Here is a 19,377-nt window from a genome sequence, read left to right as displayed (position 1 = left end):
TTCAACAACGAAATTGTAACGTGGTTGTACAAGCCACAGAATTCTAACACTGCCTAAGAGGAAGAATATAATCTAAAAGTTAATACATTCATAAGATGACAGACAATATATCCATACGTAGGTCCCATTTCATTTTAATGCAGATAGTTTGGAATTGCCCATTTGCTCAGTATTTCAGAAATACAGAATTTTCTGCTTTGGTAAGAGTTTCTGAGAGGTTCCTTTCCTCTCTGTCCACAGATGAGGAGGATGAATTATTACTGTTTGAGTAATACAAGACGAGGTGAAAATACTTGATGCCCTAGTACCACAGGCATCCACAGCATGTAATCTAGTCCGTAAACTGATTAAACTTAAAAATAGTGGTATTTCAATTGATTCTTGGCCTTTGTAATCTTTATTGTTCTGCTTTCATAGTTCTAGAAAGTTTTGTCCTTTGTAATTATTTTAGAGTTCAGAAACATCACCCGTGCAGTCTTCTTTCTTAAGTTTTTTCCTAATAGAGTGGATCTTCGTTCCCTTCATTTTCTCATTAAAATATTTGGACACCATTAAGTTTATTTTCATGACTAGGATTATGCAAAGCATTATTTTGTTGCCCTGCAGAGTTCCATTTCAGAATTGCATTAGCCTTTTTCACAGCTGCAGCATCTGTGGCTGAAAGTCACCAAGTCTTTTTTCCTCCAGAACATCTAAAGGTGACCTTGGCTAATGGCACTCTTAAAGTGCTTGTTGAACTGGCTCTTTGTGATGCTACTTTATGTAAGTCTTTGAGGTCAGCCAGTTCTTCTGTGTAATATTCTGCTAATCCTTTACACTGAAGATGCTTCCTAATGTAAGTATATCCTATGTTTTGAGTTGTCAGAGAGAGAGAGAGAGAGAGATATACATATTTTTATAAAAAAAGTATATTTAAAAAATTGATCAGAAGACTAATATTTACAACACCTATGAATAACCTTCAAAGACACCCTGCTGTCCCCATAGCAGTTTTCTCTGCTCATCTTGTTCTTACCAAGACATGTCTACAGTTTTCTGCTTTTAGTACAATTTTAAGAAACCTGCAACTAACATTTTTGTAATTTTGGAAAACAAGAATCTGAACCTCTCGCCCATACAAGGCATGGGTTTTAGAGCAAAAGTTGACCTGAGCATTGCTGTTTCAAGATTTTCTAGTCAACTTATAGAAAAGTTATGTTCAAAATGAAGATGTTACAAGATGAATTCACTGATCTCAAAAAAACTTATTTCAACTCCTTAATTATTGGAGGCTGAGAGAAGCCTGACAAGTTAGGAGAAAACTGTCTCTGATATAAACAAAAGAATAAGAAATAGCCAAATATACATACAGGTATTTCGGATGGAACTGTTATAAATAGTATCATCTGAAATCTGGAAGTTATGTGGCTGAATGTGGAACTTCACCTTTTCATCCTCTTTTAACATAAGCAAACAGTTAGTGTAACTTTTAGCAAAAAGTTAAGCCTGCACCTGCCCTGAGAACTGGTGGAGTTCACTCTGAGAGCGATGCGATACTGAACTTGAAGGACTTTTCACGGCTGTCCAGATGTCCCTACTAGCAGCCAGTTTGTGCTCACACAAGAGCGCACAACACTCTGCTCTTCTTCAAGAGCTGACGTATCCTGAGAACAGAGGAGAAACAATGAGGAAGCCAAGCATAACATTATGAAAAGGTGAATGAAGTTAATTTCGTACAAAATCAACATTTATCATTCCTTTATAACTTGTACAAATAAAACTTGCTAAAGGGTAGTTAAAAATTAAGGTGTTAAAAAAGGACTGTAAATATTACAGCTTTGTACGTCTATATTTTCTCTCCATTTAGTGTACTTAATTACATGAGTGGGGTACTGTTAAAATAGTGATACATGCTCCTCCATGTGACCTCTTCTTTTTCTTTCTCTCTTGCAGAGTTCAGCATAATGAAGTTGCAGGCACTGGCTGCTGGTTTGTAACTGAAGCTCATGGTTCAGGTGCCCTTAGGACTGGAAGAGTTTGTGCTGCGGCATCCTGACAAACTGGATTCTCAGCATGAGCTGCAAAGTGCAGTGTTTAACAAAAGAAGAGGCAGAGATTACGTCTTAAAGCATTGTGCAGATATGCCATATGAAGGCAGCAAAGATTCATTACATTTTCAGTTCTTAAAGTCATTATCTGTAGCCACAAGATGGCGGTTTCTCTTCATACTTCTGTCACAACTGACCTGGGTTTTTTTTTTTTATGTCAATGATTTATACTTCTACAACTTTGAATGGAGCCATTCAGCCTGTGCTTGCTGTACACACATGAAGTATTAAAGCTGACTTGCTGCATTAGTCTCTTAAAAGAATTGTTTTTCAGAGTTAAGAATGGCAACGCCTAGTGATAATGAAATCTTCCTGAACATAAAATATCTCTGTGGATGTCTGTCATTCTTTTGTCATAGTCGAACAAAAATTCCAGGTTTCACTTCAGCTAAAGTCAAAGCCTCTCTTAATAGCTCTTTATATAACTAATTCAAGCAAATGTTTTTGTGGTAAACTAGCTTTAAGGACTGAAGCTTTATTTTTTTCCCCTTGAAGACTACAGAGGTGACTCAGTACTTCAAGCAACTGCTAGGAATTTAGACCATTTCTTATTGACTATAAAATGAAATGGCTGTAACATTTATCTTTAGTAAGACTAATGTGATGGGGAGGACAAATGCACAGGCAACATGATATTCTAATTACACTGTGTTACTTGATGGTTCTAATTAAATCCCAGTGTCCCAGCACTTCAACTAGAACAGTGGCAACAGTGGCAACACACACACACCCCCTCTGAAAATTTGAAAGGAAGGAAAAATTGAGGCAGCGGACCTAAAAACAAGCCAGTTTCTCTGTGAAGTACCTGCTACAAATGGCAGCAATCTTCTACTGCAGGTGTTCATTTCCAAAACTACAACCTGTCTCACTCTAAGAGTCTTTGTCCTTTTTAAGACGGTATCTATAAATTATATTATTCGATACTTCTTAAGTAAACTTGCAGCCTGGACTGGCAGATGAAATTTAATGTAGATCAGTGTTATTCACTGACTAACTATTAAACAAACAGTACTCGAGTCACATACTGTGCAGCAGACTGAGGTGGCCATGTGGCTGCACGCACCACAGGGGCTACTTACAGGCTTTACTGCAGAAGAAATAGTCCTGAACCCAGAGCCTGTGTTATTACACTGTCACTAAAATGGAATTTTCTAGTACATTCTCCAAAGGTCTTGGTTTTGTGAAGCTATACCTATAGGTCCCTGCTGCAAGAAAAACACGAGTTGTGGTGGCAAAGCCTGCTTATTGAAAAAAAAATGGAGAAGGTCCAGTGAAATCTGTGAGCATCTGTAGATAAGATCATCTGGCGGCCAGATGATGTTACAGACGGAGCCCCGACTCGGCGGGTGCCACACGTGGACCTCAGTACTGCGCCGCGCAGAGCTCCACCTCGGCAGCTGCTGCTCCCGGTGGCAGGAAGTGAGCCAGTCGCAGGGAAGGGCTGAGGGCCCCAAGCAGTGTTTGACAGAAACCTCCCTTTACACTTCCAGTGGTTATAGGCTTTGCTTGATGCATTTTTAAGGCTTCCCTATGGTAACAGTCCTCTTGTAATCTTATGGCCTGATTTGATGGTTATTTAAATTAGAAATACAATTTAACAATCAAACTGAGTTTGGTAAACAAGTGATGTGCAATGGTAAAATGAGCAAATAGCATTATCTGTGGTGTAACTAGGACCTCCCTTAGAAAGGGGTTACTCAGCACAAAGATTAATTTAATGAAGCACAAATTACCAAAAAATTCGAAACCTCTGAAGACTTCGGTCTTCCTACACACAGATACATAGAGGATAACACAGCTTCAGTATCACTGCCTTACCTTGGTTTTTAGTTGAAGTGATAATAATCCATCCCTTCCTTCAAGCTCAGCATGTTCAGGTTTGTTTCAAATGCTCCACCTGTCAAATCCTGTGAGGGAAGAAAAAGAGAATTAGATCGACCAGACAAACTCATTTCAGGTTGTAACAGGTTTTGGTAGTTTGGTTCTTTAGACCACAGAAGACAGTCCCATTTCCAGAACTAAACATAAATAAACCAAGGCTCAGAAATGTTTCCATTCAAAAATTAAGTGTATGTTGAACACTTAGTGTTCGAATTAATATGCCTGCGGGGGCGGGAGGAGTATGAGACAGCTCAGTCTCGTGCTGCCATGTAGAACACAAGGGCTGTGCTAAGCACAGCTCTGCAGATAGCTAGCTGCACATTTTGTTTTCTAATGCACTTTCTAAAGACATTTTCAGAGACTGGACCAAGGGAATGAGCTTGACAAAAGAGTGATTTTTGTAGATTTTGAACAACTTATTAGCTTGTCTGATGAAACAAATCTTTCATCAAGCAGCTGAAATATTTTGCATAATTAAAGGTGTTTGCTTTTGCGCCCTAGTTACGTTATCTAAACAGGAACCTCGTAGGTTTGCTCCGTGAGCAATCTTGCAAGGCAGTGATGTCATTAAGAAAACATGCCAACTTCAGCGTTTCTGAGCATTTCTGCTTTGGTCTTCCTGGAGTCCTTAATTCTACTGATCTTCAGGAATGACACACACACAAAAAAAGCTCACAATACTATAGGAGATAGGTAAAGAGATTGCTAGTGTTCTTTTGGTTCGCCCAGAGCAGCAATATTGAAGTTTTAACAATACACAACAGTACTGCAAGTGTTTAGGACAGGAATTTACAAAAACAGAGTTCAGCTGAAACTGTGGAATTAAAGGAGGTGGAATACTGCTGGTCTTTGGCTAGAATAACTGGATTTAAAAAATTGCTCTGGGATCTTTAATGAACCTTCAGAAACTAAGGTGTCTGTCTCACATGGGGCTTCTCAACTCGCCTTGGACCCATCAGCTGAACTGCTTATAAACATGCTGATAGTATTGGGGTGTTGCTTGGAAGCCTTCCATTCAAGGAACACGGCCATCTCCATCAACAGGGAATCTAATAACAAAACAAGCTGACCTGTCTCCTCCAAGCCTCTGCGTTGTTTCTGCTGCCTGAATTTATACAGGAAAGGAAACGCTGCATGTGTACGTTTCAAACCTCTTGCCCAAACCAGCATGCCGTGCCTCAAGGTCACAGATTAACTCCCCTTTCTCCTGTACGATTCTCATCTACCTGCCATGTTCTACTTTCACTAGCAATGCCAAAAAATACAAAGGTGACATAATCTGATCCAAAACTTTAACAAAAAACATAACCAGTCATAAAATTCATAATTGAGCTCTGATGTTTACTAACTGTAAAAAAATAAGAATAGCTAATGAATAATTTGGAGAAGGGCAGGAAAGGGCCCATGGCACTAGGCTTTTTAAGCAAGGGCTCCACTTACCTAAGGTAACCAATTTCTTACCTGAGCGATAAGGCCCTGATTGTGAAAGATATCGAGTACTTTTTTTGTTTTACTTCTTGAAATCAAGAATACTTGATGGTATTTAATACTTTGAAGGACTGGGTCCTGGTTTCGCAATTCAGTTAAGATCCCAGACTGTACTGGTCCATCTGCAAAACTTACTGCTCACATCAACAGGGAATTCTACTCAGAAATGTAGGCCTTGATTACAACCTTTAGCCTCTACTAATGATTTCATAAGCCCAAGATTTCCCAAGTTAGGACATAGGGTATGAAACAATTGTGTTTAGCTTGCTGAAAAATCAACCTGCTGTAAAGAAGGGTTAAAAAAACAAAACAAAAACAAAACAGTCCAGATGTTAAATTAAGCAGGAGAGTTAAAAACAAATCTTTCATTCCTGGAGAACAAGACTGAGGTGACAGAACAAGGCAGGGTTTTACGGTAACTGGTCTAACAGTAAATTTACTGAAAACTTTATACAATCAAACTAGTTTAATTACCGAGACAGAAAAATAGAAAATCCCTTTCATTTCAAGCACTTGGAATCCATGCCAAAACAGGGCACAATACATGATTTCTAAGCGTTTTGCTTTCACCTCAAAGCGAGAGAAAATACACAGTGCAAACCCTTGGGTGAAGTGGTACTGCAGGCTGCTACACAATTTTGACGAGCTAAAGCCACAATTTTATTCTCTTCAGCAAAAACTTACTCACACACACACAGAGTGAAATTTCAGCTACAGCCCTTTGTGAAGCCATTTTAAAATGCAAAGATCACATAGGATGACTGCTTTTTCAAAAATGATTTTATAGGGTAACAAAGTAATGCCAATGCTAGCAAGGGGGGAACTGCCTGAAAAAATAAATAAGCAAACGCTGCTCCAAGTACATGACCAGCAGAGTCGTTTCTTGCAAACAACCCACTTAATAATCTTCAAAATTACCCTCTTAGAGCTGCATATAAACATGCAGGTTTTGTCTGTATCAGAACTAAAAATAATCCCCTACCATAAACAGCAGAATAAAAGACAGTAAGGGCCCAGGACACTTTCTTCTTCAGAAGGATGGTGATGAACTTATGTTGGTAAATAATAAAGCTAAATTTGGAAGTCTGGGATGTTTAGGAATTTGTTAATGACTTTTGTTTAAGAAATTAGCTAAGGGGATCTGCAGCTAATTCTGCCTTACGTAAACTTCCAACAGTTTCATGCAACATGGAGCTAGGTTGTAGTTGTTGCATTGACAGCTGTCTACACAAGATACATCTGTATGTTCACTGGGGTTTTTGTATGTTGGCTTGCCGCATGACCTGAAACACAGAGCTGGGTAAAGCTACTTGCCCTAAATAGTTTGAAAATACAGGTCATTTGTAACCTCTCAAACACAGGAGTTTTGTTTTTGCCCCCACAGTATGCACAGGGATAGCACCTTTTTGCAGAGGAATTTTACGTCTCAGAGGTAGTCTTTCACATCAGCCTGGGACTTTAACTTGTAACAGAAACATTTTTTGCACAGTTTGATTTGATAAATCTCGGTGAATAGCATCGGAGAGGCAGCAATAGCTATTGCAAAAAAGATAACATTTTTCATTTGATGCAGTCTTAATATTTTACGTACTTATCCCCTATCCTACTATGCTCCCACTTTCAAAAAGCATGTTGGAAGAAGAAATGTAGAAAGGGTGATTAAAGAAAAGCAAGTGGGAAGTTTTGGTTTTAGCTGTTCCTTCAGATGTGGGCTACACAGAAAGCAAGGCAAACTCAACCTATAAATACAGCAAACATGAACCCTCGGCATTATACTTGGCCTGCACAATATCAACACAGATGAATGAAAAAGTTCAATACTCTGCTCTTCTCAACCCATTTACAAAAACCATTTCCTTTAGTGGTCAGGCCTAGAAGCTGGAAAGCTGCTGCAGATAGGATACCTGAATATTTTAAACCACAGACATTTATCAACTTGTTTCATTTTGGTAGAAGACTACTTTCCATGACAAAACTACTACTGAAAACTGTGGCCACCTCAATCCACCCGCAACCTCGCAAGTAGTAAGAGTGGGATTTCACAGATTCTGACAGCCTCCACGAAGACAGTAATAAAATACAGCAAGTATGACAACGGCTGTAAGAGGTTGCTAAAAACTATTCCTTAAGATCATCTGCGAAACCCAATGGTAGAGAAAAGGAGGGTCCAGCAGACTTGGTTCTGGAGTGGGACTCAGAGCACTGCTGCTTGCTTCCTGAGACCCTCTGATTCCTCTTCTCTCTCCACTGGGTTTTACACTACACTACGGTACAGACACATTTATGGTTTTTATTTCTCTCTTACATTGTCTGTGGTTTCTCAGGTGATAACAGTATATTAGGCACCACTAACAGAAAAATTTGGTTTCAGTTCTTTATTATAAATTTGTTTTTCTAACAACCTGATTCTCTGTCTTCATAATATTAAAATAATAATATGGTATAATGACATAGGTGTACTGTGAGGTTCCTATTATTAACAGGTACCAGGATGTTTAAAATCTGTAGAAAGGTAAGCTCTGTTATGGACTTTCACTATGTTGTTATGCAAGTTCATTATCAGCATTGTTCTTGTCTGTTTGGCCACTATTTTGTTCTCCCAGTGTATAAGGCTGCTGGAACTCCATACGCATTGTGATCTTTATGTACCTCCGCACTAGGGTGTTTTTTCCATCAACTCTAATAACACCAACTTTCACAGTAGCCAACTGTGTAGTTCAATCATGGAGTGAGAGGGGTAAGGAGGTAACTTGCCTGCAGTTTCTAGAGATTTGGCTCCATACGAATGGCTATTGACTTTCTTAAATTCTCCTAAAAAGTGAGCTGCTTCAAAGACAGATTTTAGAAGCAACTTTACAAACTCTGAAACTGTTTCAAGTAGGTCAAATTGTATTTCCAAAGAAAATACTGCATATTACTTAAACGATACTAAGGCCTATAGTGTTCTGTGATCAGCAAGTGGAAAATGCTCAGTGGCCATGACTGGAAAAATATACTGAAATCACAGCTGAAGTCATGGACCAGAGTTTTCAGGCAAAATGTTGTGTAATAGTCTCATTATAAGGGCTTCACAAATTAAATGTGCTTTATAACAGGTTGCACAGATGTTTTGTCTAGGGACTTCTACCCACCATTATATGTAGTATGAAAAATTAAATTAGTTGTAATATTACTAGCTTATCCAGGAGTTTATCAACCAACAGTACATGATAATGCCCTAAGGTACTTTCAGTCTGGCTTTACAACTCATAGTTATGATCTCAGAGTTGATTGTAAAGTTGGGAGTGCTAAGTTAAAAGCAGACTGTACCAGATGAGATGAGATTCAGCTAATCAATCTGAACGGATCTAGTACAGCATTAGAATGTCAGTGTTTTGTATGTAGCTACAGGTTTTAGTTACTGTTGGAGACTTTTTTTACTAGTGTTTGCAACTAGAATGTATTTGCTGTTTTGCTTTAAAACTTCTGTGTTATGCCGTACACTGTGCTTTGCTATTTTAGATATAACAGCAAAATAACTGCTGGTTATCATCTTCTAGTTATGTTATTAGGTCAATTAAACCAGTTGAAATAAGAAAGTTACGACAGTCAGGCACAGAAGAGGCTTCAGAATTGGCTTCAGAATTGGCAGAGCCAAACAAAACGGCTTTTAAGGTCTGATTTAAAAAACAAAGCCTTTGCCATACATAGGGCTCCAAAACATTAGGAATAAACGAGGCCAGGTGGCTGACTGTATATGCTCATTTGTGTATATAATGTTGTTGGGCAAGAGAGTAAACCAGATCCAAGCTCCTTTACAGAAGCTGTATCTTTTATTATTCTTAATACTACTTTACTTAATACTGCTGTTTTAAATCCCTGAAATACTCTGCACAATCAATTTGATGAAAAAGGCCATTCAACGGCATAGTGAAAGCTTCTGGGAAAAGCTACTTACAGTAAATAGAAATTCATTTTCATAAGGAGCAAATACTATTTTGCACATAAAGCGAAAGGTGGCACTCACCAGCTTCACGCAGATAATGAAAGGTGGAGTTGCGTCTCTGAAGTGACATATAGGAATTTTTGGTTTTGGTCTCTCCTGCAGGAAAAAGCAGTAGACTTCAGTAGAGAGGCACACATGGTTACTTGCTGGCTTAGTTTTAGGAGCTACTAAACTGAAAGGGGAAAAAATCATTTTGAGACCTCATGCTAAATAGTCCAGCTGGTCACATGCTTCCGCTCATTATTTTGCCAGTCGTTTCAAATACCCCTTATTTTCTTACCATAATCTTTCAATGCAATTCTGTTTCTTTGAACGAAGTTACACATTACACCACATCTGAATTAAGACCTTTCTGCTGTTGAAAGGAGAAGGTCTCGCTCCTCTCCTCCACTGCTTCTTCCTTACTTCCAAGCTCTACTTTTAGCCTTTCCCAAACAATTCCCTCTTTGATCTGATTGCAAGGTATGCTGCTTTAATAGCCTATCCCATAAAAAATATGTTCTTTCTTTTTTTGGCAGGTTAATTTTCTGGCTCTTTAGTGAGCTGCATCAGCTTACTGTGCCATCAGAGAAGCATCAGCACAGGCACAATAGTGGATACAAAGGAGAATCTTTCCCTCTCAGTGGGAACTGTTAAACGGCTTATGCCCAACTAGAACTTCACCATGGATCCAAGCTGTAGAATTTTCTAAGGATTCACAACAGGTTGCAGTACAATCTTCTTTATGACTGATCTGAGAGGATGGGTAAGTCTTAGGAAGACAAATGCACAGGATCTGTAACAATATGCTGACAGTATTACTGCACTGGTAGTGAGTCCTCAGTATTCCAGGTCAAAATCCTGAACTCAGATTGCTTTCATGCAGCTGAAAGCACTCATTAGCTTCCCAGTATAGAATTTGATTTTACAGTTACTCTAGTCTAACCACAAGCTGTATCTGAGGAGATGCCCCTCCTCTCCCTCTACCCCTCCCTCAGTCCTTCTCCCATCAGATACAAGGATCATGCAACCTCAGGGTAATTTGATTCACAAGATAACTTGCTGGAAAACTTTTTATTTTGAGGGTTCCTTTTCTGCCAGATCAGCTAACTGAATCAAGTCATCCTTTAGCCACAAGATTGCTAGACCCATTATAAACAAAGCAGTGGAAGTGTGTGGCTGAGGCCCGTGAGCGAAGTCAGACCACCCCTGCAGCTAGACTGGCTAAGCTGTAATGTCAAACTGCGCTCTCGGAAGACTGCGCTCACAGGACCTGATCGAATGCCCAGTGAAACTAAGAACTGTCTTTTCACCAACTGTTGTAGGGACTGAATCTGGATGAAACTTTACTCCAGGTCTTGAGCTAATTGCTCTCATGAAATTAATACTGCAACAAGATGACATTTTTTTTTCTATATGGTTTGTTTATTGCCATCTAAATATCACGCTTCCTTGTCTAGGGAATAAAACATTGCTGCCTACAATTTTAGGCTCCCAAGGAACTTATTAAACTTTTACTCAGATATAGTATAACTATAATATACAGATATGTTACAATTAATCACAGAAGCTTTCTTTATTTTAATAGATATTTGACTTTTATCCATCATGAGCCAAATTCTACTCTCACTTAAAACAAAAAACTGTCAGTGAAGGCGATGTTTTACCCCATCATCAGAATCCTTTCAGAGCGTATATATTTTTGTCTTTCTAACCTGACTTCAGTGAGTGTGAGGTCCATAGTTCTGGCTCCATAGTTCGCATTCCAGTATCAATCCCCAGCTACCTAGTCTTCTGTCACAGCCTCCTTACCAAAATGAGTTGCTATACAATATTTAAAACCAGTGATGTATTCTTTCATCACATTTCCCAGAACACTTCCAGATCACAGTAAAGAATGCAAGAGTACTTATAACTAACCTCAGATTCTTCGTACGTGTAGAATCCTTTTGTTATTTTCTTTTCATCAACATCACAAAACGCAGTTACCTGGCAAAACAGAAGCAGAGCATTTCAATACCATTCTTTGCTACCAGCAGGTATTTCACATGAAGTCTATCTATGTAAGTAATGCTGCAGGCATGTGAATGAACACAGGAATAAGGCAATGCACCCTGGACCCACAGAGCTTAAAAATGTATTAAATCCTTTCCAGGTGTATCTTAAGGAGATGAGCAAATTTTGCAGTTCTCTATGAGCACGTTATGTTTTTATGAACATGAGAACAGGTCATCGAAGCTACTGACTGTGTAAGATCATCAACTTCATCCTCAGAGATATGCTAAGTAAACTAAAAACAGAGATTAGCTTCCTCATTTTGGCACTTCCACTAAACACCTAGGATTAGATAATACAAACCTTCCTCTTTCTGCACACCCCAAGCATATAATCTACCACCAGATACCTCTGTATAACAGTGCTGTACTATTGCTTTGGATGCTCTGGTAATACCAGCCTCAATTCTAGGTCATAACACACCAAGTTTGGGAATTCCTATGGTTTTGGACTTTGTATTTTTCAACTGAAACATTCAGCAGATTTGGTGTTTAAACACATATAATTACTGCTTCATTTTGGTTATTCTTACTGTAGTTATGGAAGCATTATTTGCAGCCCTAGTTGCCAAATATTTCAGATGGTTTTTTATTTGCATTCCTCATAAATATGCAGGCAGATTAAATGCCTGCAATCCAAAAAACACAGTGGCCCCATTTTTGAACCATTAGGTTGCCAGTAACATTTGGGAAGACTTTTTAAAATAAACATAGCTATGTTTTCCTCTGACTTCCATTGGATCTATTCATATTATCTACACAGAACTCTTATACTGAAGCAGAACAGTTAAGATAGTTAAGGTCTTGCAGAAATCAATTATTCTGGTGAAAGCTGGATAGCAGTTTTCCTATCTTTTTAATTGTTGCATTAAAAATTGATTAACAACACTTACTGCTGAGAAGATTTGAAAAGCCAAACAGCTGTTTATTAATTTACTAAGTTAGAGAAGGCTGCAAAAGGCTGGCTTGCTTTCTGGGTCTACAAATCTCTCACACATTTTCCTCCTATGATTAAGATAGTTTTCTTTTACCTAAAATGACCTCATTCTGTTTGTGCAGAGGAAAACACTGACAGAAGAGCATTGGTGTCATAATGCTGAACTTCTGTGTTCTTTGTTGCTACCTCACTCCCGACACAGAGTGCCACCTTTACAGCCCAAGGGCAAAACTGCAGAGGAACAAAACTGTGTTACATGTGTTTTCAGGCAATGGCCAGGTAGAGCTCCATTCTCTTGCAACATAAAAGGTGTATCTACATCAAAAATCTTTGGAGATATTTCCACTATCCAATGGAACAGTTTTCTATCCAAATCCTTAAACACCATAATATCAGTTCTTCCATTAAACATCAATGAAAAGAGAATACAAACAAAAACATCAAGGGACTACAAATATGGCAAAGTCAGTGTGGAAAATACAGCTAATAAAATGGAGGGGGTGAGCAGGGATAGTCCTTGGAACCACTTAGAGGTAGACATTCATACCTGGAAAATAGATTGCTTAAAAACAGGCACCAAAAGAAATAAAGAACAGAACATTAAAGAAACACTAAATTTTCACTTTGGGGCTGTATGACTAAAGGAATCACATTACATCCCAGCAGATCCAGACTTTTGCTTTCGATGATCCTGATGCAGGGATTGCACTAAGGACACTTCCTCCCGTTTCAGGCATTACAATGGAAATAAAAAGAAATAAGGGAATTCAGGGCAGTACTAGGAAGCTACTAGACATTGTACAAGGTCTTTGTGGCTGAAGCAGGCAGGGTTAGACAGTAGCAAACACAAGCAACTCCTTCAAGCACAAAGACTAAGAACGAGGATCTTTCTTAGGCTTTCTTTTTTCTCTTAAACGCAAGTTAATACACTTTACATCCCTGAACCTATTTCCATGATCACTGCAATGGTTTATTGTAGTTGAAAAATCAGATGGTGTGGACTGAGCACAGTAAACTACTAAATCCCAAGATTTCCTCTACCTATCTTATTTGTATGTGTACATACACACACAAATATATAAATATGTATATATATGAAAGAAAGCAAGTAGAAGCCACTGTGGAAAGAGAGGTTACTTAGCTGTATACTTTTCATTCTGTGTTAACAACCTTTAAAATTCTCCAATATTCTGCAAATCTCAGTTCCACCACTGATGTTTTACTGTCCTAGAAGCTGTGATCATTATAAACAAAATTTAGCAGGATATGTCTTCACTGTCAACCCAACAGAGTTCTGGGAATAAATACAGTCCAATACATTGACTTATCTTCCAATCATTTAAGCTATTTTTTCAGCTGCTCATACTCCTATAGATTTTAAAAACCAAAAAAACTCACGAAAACTTTTGACAGAAGGTAAAATGAAATTCTATCTACACTTTAATGTCAGTAACTGAGAATTCAGCCCTAAGATCTGTGCTGGAAAGTATCACACTGTTCACCTTCAGCATGTTACAATACAGTTAACAGAAACCCCTGACTGCTGCATAGATTTCTTCTTTACATGAATGGTATTAGAGAACCAAAGATAGTTCTTGTATCACTAGATTGCCAACAATCACAACACTTCCTCTCATCCTGTGCCGTAACTCATACTACCATGTGTAGAAAATTCTGCAAACTGTCTTTGCCACACTAACCACCCAGCCCCCAGACAATCTAGCACACGAAACTCCTGGTAACAGCAGCTGTGTGAAAAAAAAAAAAAACTTGACAGGTAAGTCTGTGACAAATTTCCCTTGGAACATGGAAATGACTCTAACCTTTTTTTGAGTTACCACTAAGTAACGTGGAGTAAATTATACTCCATGTATAATTTTCAATGGATTCAGCCAGCTTAAATCTGATATTTACAGTATTATAAAACAGGTCAGACTTGAATGTGCAAGTTTTCTGCCAGGCTGTACACCATGTGGGTGGCCAAAATGTAAGTCAACTATTTTTCTGACACACACTATTATTTTCCAATTAAAGAAAATCTATGGCTGGAGACTAAACACAGGACTTAACGCACAGTTGTTTATCCTATAAGGAGAACTCAAGGCAACAGGCTTATATGAGCTATTTACTTTACGCTATTAAGATAAGCCCAGAGTTACCTATTTATTTTCCTGCATTAATGGGCTTCTTTCTTGTATCTTTTATGAAGATCATCTATCCATACATGAACTACTGTCTCCCAGGGAGGAACCTATGAATTATAAAGCTATAAAGCAGTCTCAAGTTGGTTTTTTCCCCCTCCTTCTAGCAAAATGGCTCTTTTACAATGCCTCTGACAATATGACACCATTGAAGCTTACAGAGTCCTCAGATCACACTTCAGTTTTAAGAAAATATATAAATGATTACATATTTTTGCTTTAAACATCACTTGTATGAAAATCTGCACAATTCCAAAACAAAGAAAAAAGACTGCTATTTCTCTCAGCTAAAAATTGGAAGAGACACCTAGGTATCTATTATATACAAGCTACATAATTACTGTAAGTAATTTTTATAAATACAGATTGCCACATGTGATAACAACGGTGTAAGGGAAAAAGGGAAAAAGGAGAAATAGTTTTCTGCCTCCTAAGAGAAAGTTTATATGGCTCAAAAGATAAGATATTTACTCAAAAAAAAAATCTCTGCTAGGGGAAGACATGTTTGAAGAAGATAAAAGCACTTCTCTGGCTGGTTCTTTTTAATAAACACAGCAGCTGGGTGAAGGGACACGCAGGCTGGGACTATCAGACCTCCCTGTGGTAAAAGGAGATTAATGGGCAGCAGATTAATCCTCCTCCAAATGTACAACCTAAGAAGTCAGTAAGAGTGGGCTTGGGGTGCAACTGTAATTAGCTGTGCAACTATTACACAAGAATTAATAGTTTGTTTCATACTTGACTTGTTTACCACCTTGTTGGCTACTGCAGAGGATGCTTCCTTACACTTCCTATTCCACTCAGATATCCTAATGGAAAAACTGAAAGATTTCATCAGCCTAATAATGTCCTTTTATGGTGAATGATCTTCACAGGATTTTATTCCCTCATCTTATTTTCACCTGTGGTCTGCTTTAGGTCTGTAATGATCATTTACAGAAAGCAACAAAATGTAATCACAGCAAAATCTCAAGATCTGTTCTAGCTAGAAGGATACGAGGCAAGTTTTACAAGGGAGAGCAAGTAACTTAGTAGAGCATGATAGAAAAAATGGACAACCCTTTTGATAAATGGTCACCTGCACATTGTCTCCTCGCCCTCCTCATTACATCAATTGGTCTCACAAAATTTATCTTTAAAGAAGGCAACCTGCAAACTCTCTACAAAATCCTGTATGAGCAGATCTTCCCTATTGCATTCTCTCCACATCTCATGCAATCCTTCACCCATTTTAAACTTCTAGTGACCCTCTTGATTCTTCTGTTTGTAATTCTTTCATTCAAACTTGTATAAAGCCTCGGAAGCATGTTAATATACATCTCTGCAAAAGTTAAATCAATTTTGGCCATTCATGTCAAAACACAGTAACTGAAAGCATTATAATGCAAGTTTAAATAGATACAGTTAATGACAAACAGAACAAGAGACATGCAGAGGCATAAACATCTTCCAGTACACCACAAGCAGAACCATGAAACTAGCAAGCAACTCTCCGTCACAATCTGAATGATTTTCAGTATCAGGGTGCTGCTTTTATTTCACCTCTTTAGCATTACAGCCATGACAGAAGCTGTGGGTATCTTTAAATTCCAAGCATGCATTTCATGACTCCATTTAAAGACACTGTTCCATTAAAGATAGCAGCATCTTTCCTCTTTGCACATATACGTAACGAAGTTGCTCGAGAGAATTTTAATACCAGAATCCAACATGCAAAATCAGCTGCTAAATGTTGTACATATAAAATTTCTGTTATTACATAAAACATACAACTATGTTTCTACGTAACAGTGTGGGAACTAGTTGTGTCTCATTTCTCTAGAACAGGTAACTTTCTGTTAGTAATGCCAGTAACTTTTCAAGTGTGCATGCCTCTGTACTGACAAAACAGACATTGCAAAAAGCACATCTTCCCGAAGAAAAGCAGCAGGGAGATTTCCCTGCCATGTTTCAGCATGAAGTATTCACTATAGTCCAAAAATCTGCACAATTCTGTCTACTTTACCCCATGTTATTTTAGGATGCTTTATACCTGGATTTAACGGAAGCTTTCAAATTTAATCTCTCTCCTTTTGTTCTGTAGGCTCTCTTTTAACTCGCTTTCACGTTGTCATTCTATCTTTCGCTCCACAGTCAAGGTGGGCGTAATATTCTTCCCTTTATTTATGTTTCTTTGCTTTTACATGTCCCACTTTAGTCTCTCATACTGCCATTCATATACTTTAGAGTAGTTAAAATGCTGCAAAACTTATATATTTCTTGCTTTTGTGAAACAGCTGAAGGATCATAGTTGAAGTACATGGTTTAGTGACGTTGCTCTTAGAAAAAGGTGAAGAGAAACTAACAGATGATTTTAAATGGTTAATGAGCTAGGAAAAAGGGTGTACAGAATAATTTCTTGAAGCTTTCAAGTTTGCCACTGGTGGATAGGGTTGTCATAGAGAATCTTCATGTGCTGGCTGCGTACTAGTACTGTTTCCATGCCACTAATTAGCTGATGCTTATTTTGTCCTTTCCCCCTGCTTTTCTGTTAGCTACTTGAGCACTATTTTCAGCTATCGGAAATGACACAAAATGTTAATGCTGAAGTTCTCCTTTTAGCTAAAGTTTGATGGAGAATAAAAGAGCAGACAAGACAGCTCAGAAACCCTCCAGGCATATGTAGCATCCCAAAAACATTTGGTTTCCATCTTCAGCTGCAAATTATAGACAAGACGGATGTGTTTTAAACAAAAAAAGGTCTGTTCGACTTCATTCTTGCAGAAATGCTAATACTGAACCACTGTCAACTGTGTGAATCAAGAAGGGGACAGCCAGGAAACAGAATTTCCCTAAGAATACTGAGATCCTGGTAATTAATTCATAAAAAACCTACTAATTGAATAATTTTTTTCTTGTGTTGCTGTTTAGCAAAAATACTGAGCCTTGGATTTTTGCCTGAACTCTTTGGAGACAAAGCATTATTTTAATATTCACCATACAGATGTCTGAAGGAAAAGAGAGAATATTGCTTAGGTGTCCTTTTCTCTTTTAACATAGCCATAATTCAAATTCATACTGTTTTTCAAACAGACTACAGTAATAATTTGTTAGTGAGTATGAACGTACACAGATTGCTGCTTCCTAGAATTGCCAAAATTTTGTTTTCTAAGAAACAATGCTGTTCGGCATGCAACATACTTACACTTTTCAAACATCCCACAAAAACCTAATCAGTATAAGAAATACAATTGCTTTGCTTATCAGATTCTAAAAATACTAGAAACATTAATTTTTGGAAAAGTTGTTTTCTTACATGCCCTAAGCTTGACAGTTCAAACTAATTAATTCTCTTCCTGAAGATTTAGTAGAGTTTAGGTTTTTTCACAATTACAAAATAATACAAGCTGTATGCAATAGTTTTTTTGGGGGGGTTTATTATTTATTCTAGGAGTATGTCCCCCAAATTTTCTACAGGTACTTAGTGCCCATTTAGAAAACAACCCTGCTATGACTCCACATTCCAATCGAAATCAGTCTCATGACATTTAATGAAATTCTGAATTTCAATGAAAGGATGGATGCAGCAACAGTGAAACGGAGCATAGGTGAAATTTTCAAGAGTCTAAACTGATTTAAAGTATAAAAACAACTGAAATTAAATTTAGACAGTTAAATTATACAGCTTAGTTAAATTATGCAGCTTATTTTGGCAATTTTGCCTGCATTTCAAAGAGTATTATACCTTTTAAGATCACACTGTTTTATACAACTGGACCTTCAGAGGAGAAAATGGTAATTGTATTGATGTAATACACCATATTTTGTCTTAAGGGGCTTTTGGAATTGTATTTTAAAGTGGTCTATTTTACATAATTGATGAATTCATATCCCAGGGCCTCCATTTACAGAACAACACTAGATTCTACTTGTAGATTCAAAATGATACTGAATAGCTAGTGTTCTCATAATCAACAGAACATATGAAAGCTTAAATCTTAAGGTAGTCTTTAAAGGGTGAGACAGGAAAAGTATTTTATTGCTTTTTAGGGCTGGAAAGGACAAAGCAACAACTATTTACAACCTTTGTTCATATGGGATTTTAGAATCTTTGGCAAGAGTTGAAGATTAGTCACAAAATACCTGAAGGATTTTTGAGGAAAAGTATAACATGGAGTTTAACTACCCTCCTTTTAGTGTTACAAATTTAGAATAAAATGAAAACTGCCATGAATTACCTACTGCAAATTTTATGAATTTATTTCCTGAAACTCCAGCAGCATAATCCTTTGATTAGCACTTGGAGAAGTGAGATGTTTTAACTACTTCTACAGCCTTTTGCCAATGACTTACTATGAAACATTAGGATATCATTTAAACTTCAGTTCTGACTGAGATGGATAGAGTTGGGATCTCACTTTTGTAAAAGCTAGGAAGTTACAATGGCAATCATAATGAGCCTGAACAGCTACATAAAACTAGTGCTTTCATCACTACAGTTAACACTAATTTAATCAGAAATTAGCTATCTAAAAGCTAGGCCTCTGCTCTCACTTAGGATGATACAAGTCACTTTCTGAAGCTATTTATCTTCGCTGGTTATTGAGAAAACCTCCGAATACTTCAGATAACATGTCAGACTTAGTGGATAAAGTTTGATTACTCTATATAAGGTATTAAGGTTCAGACTGTGACTGCATTTTAGCAGTACTTTTCTGCAGTACATTTGCAAAATGAGTCATACCTGGCATGTGCAATTGCATATGGCATGTAAGCTTGCTAAATA

General features: G+C 37.7%; 1 protein-coding gene across 1 annotated transcript in view; it reads right to left on the bottom strand.

Moving 5' to 3' along the window:
* Positions 1-3,913: 3,913 nt before the first annotated feature.
* The window catches only part of B3GNTL1 (UDP-GlcNAc:betaGal beta-1,3-N-acetylglucosaminyltransferase-like 1), a 38,977-nt gene continuing 23,513 nt past the window's right edge, over positions 3,914-19,377 (bottom strand). The window contains exons 6-8 of the mRNA XM_009587015.1: positions 11,341-11,409; positions 9,463-9,537; positions 3,914-3,994 (exon numbers count right to left, since the gene is read on the bottom strand). Coding sequence (XP_009585310.1) covers positions 3,914-3,994; positions 9,463-9,537; positions 11,341-11,409 — 225 coding nt within the window. The remainder of the gene's footprint in view (positions 3,995-9,462; positions 9,538-11,340; positions 11,410-19,377) is intronic.

This window comes from Fulmarus glacialis, unplaced genomic scaffold (assembly GCF_000690835.1).
Source record: "Fulmarus glacialis isolate BGI_N327 unplaced genomic scaffold, ASM69083v1 scaffold10821, whole genome shotgun sequence".
Lineage (NCBI taxonomy): Eukaryota > Metazoa > Chordata > Aves > Procellariiformes > Procellariidae > Fulmarus > Fulmarus glacialis.
Note: the sequence above shows the minus strand (reverse complement) of the source record. Positions and strands in the feature narration are given on the sequence as shown.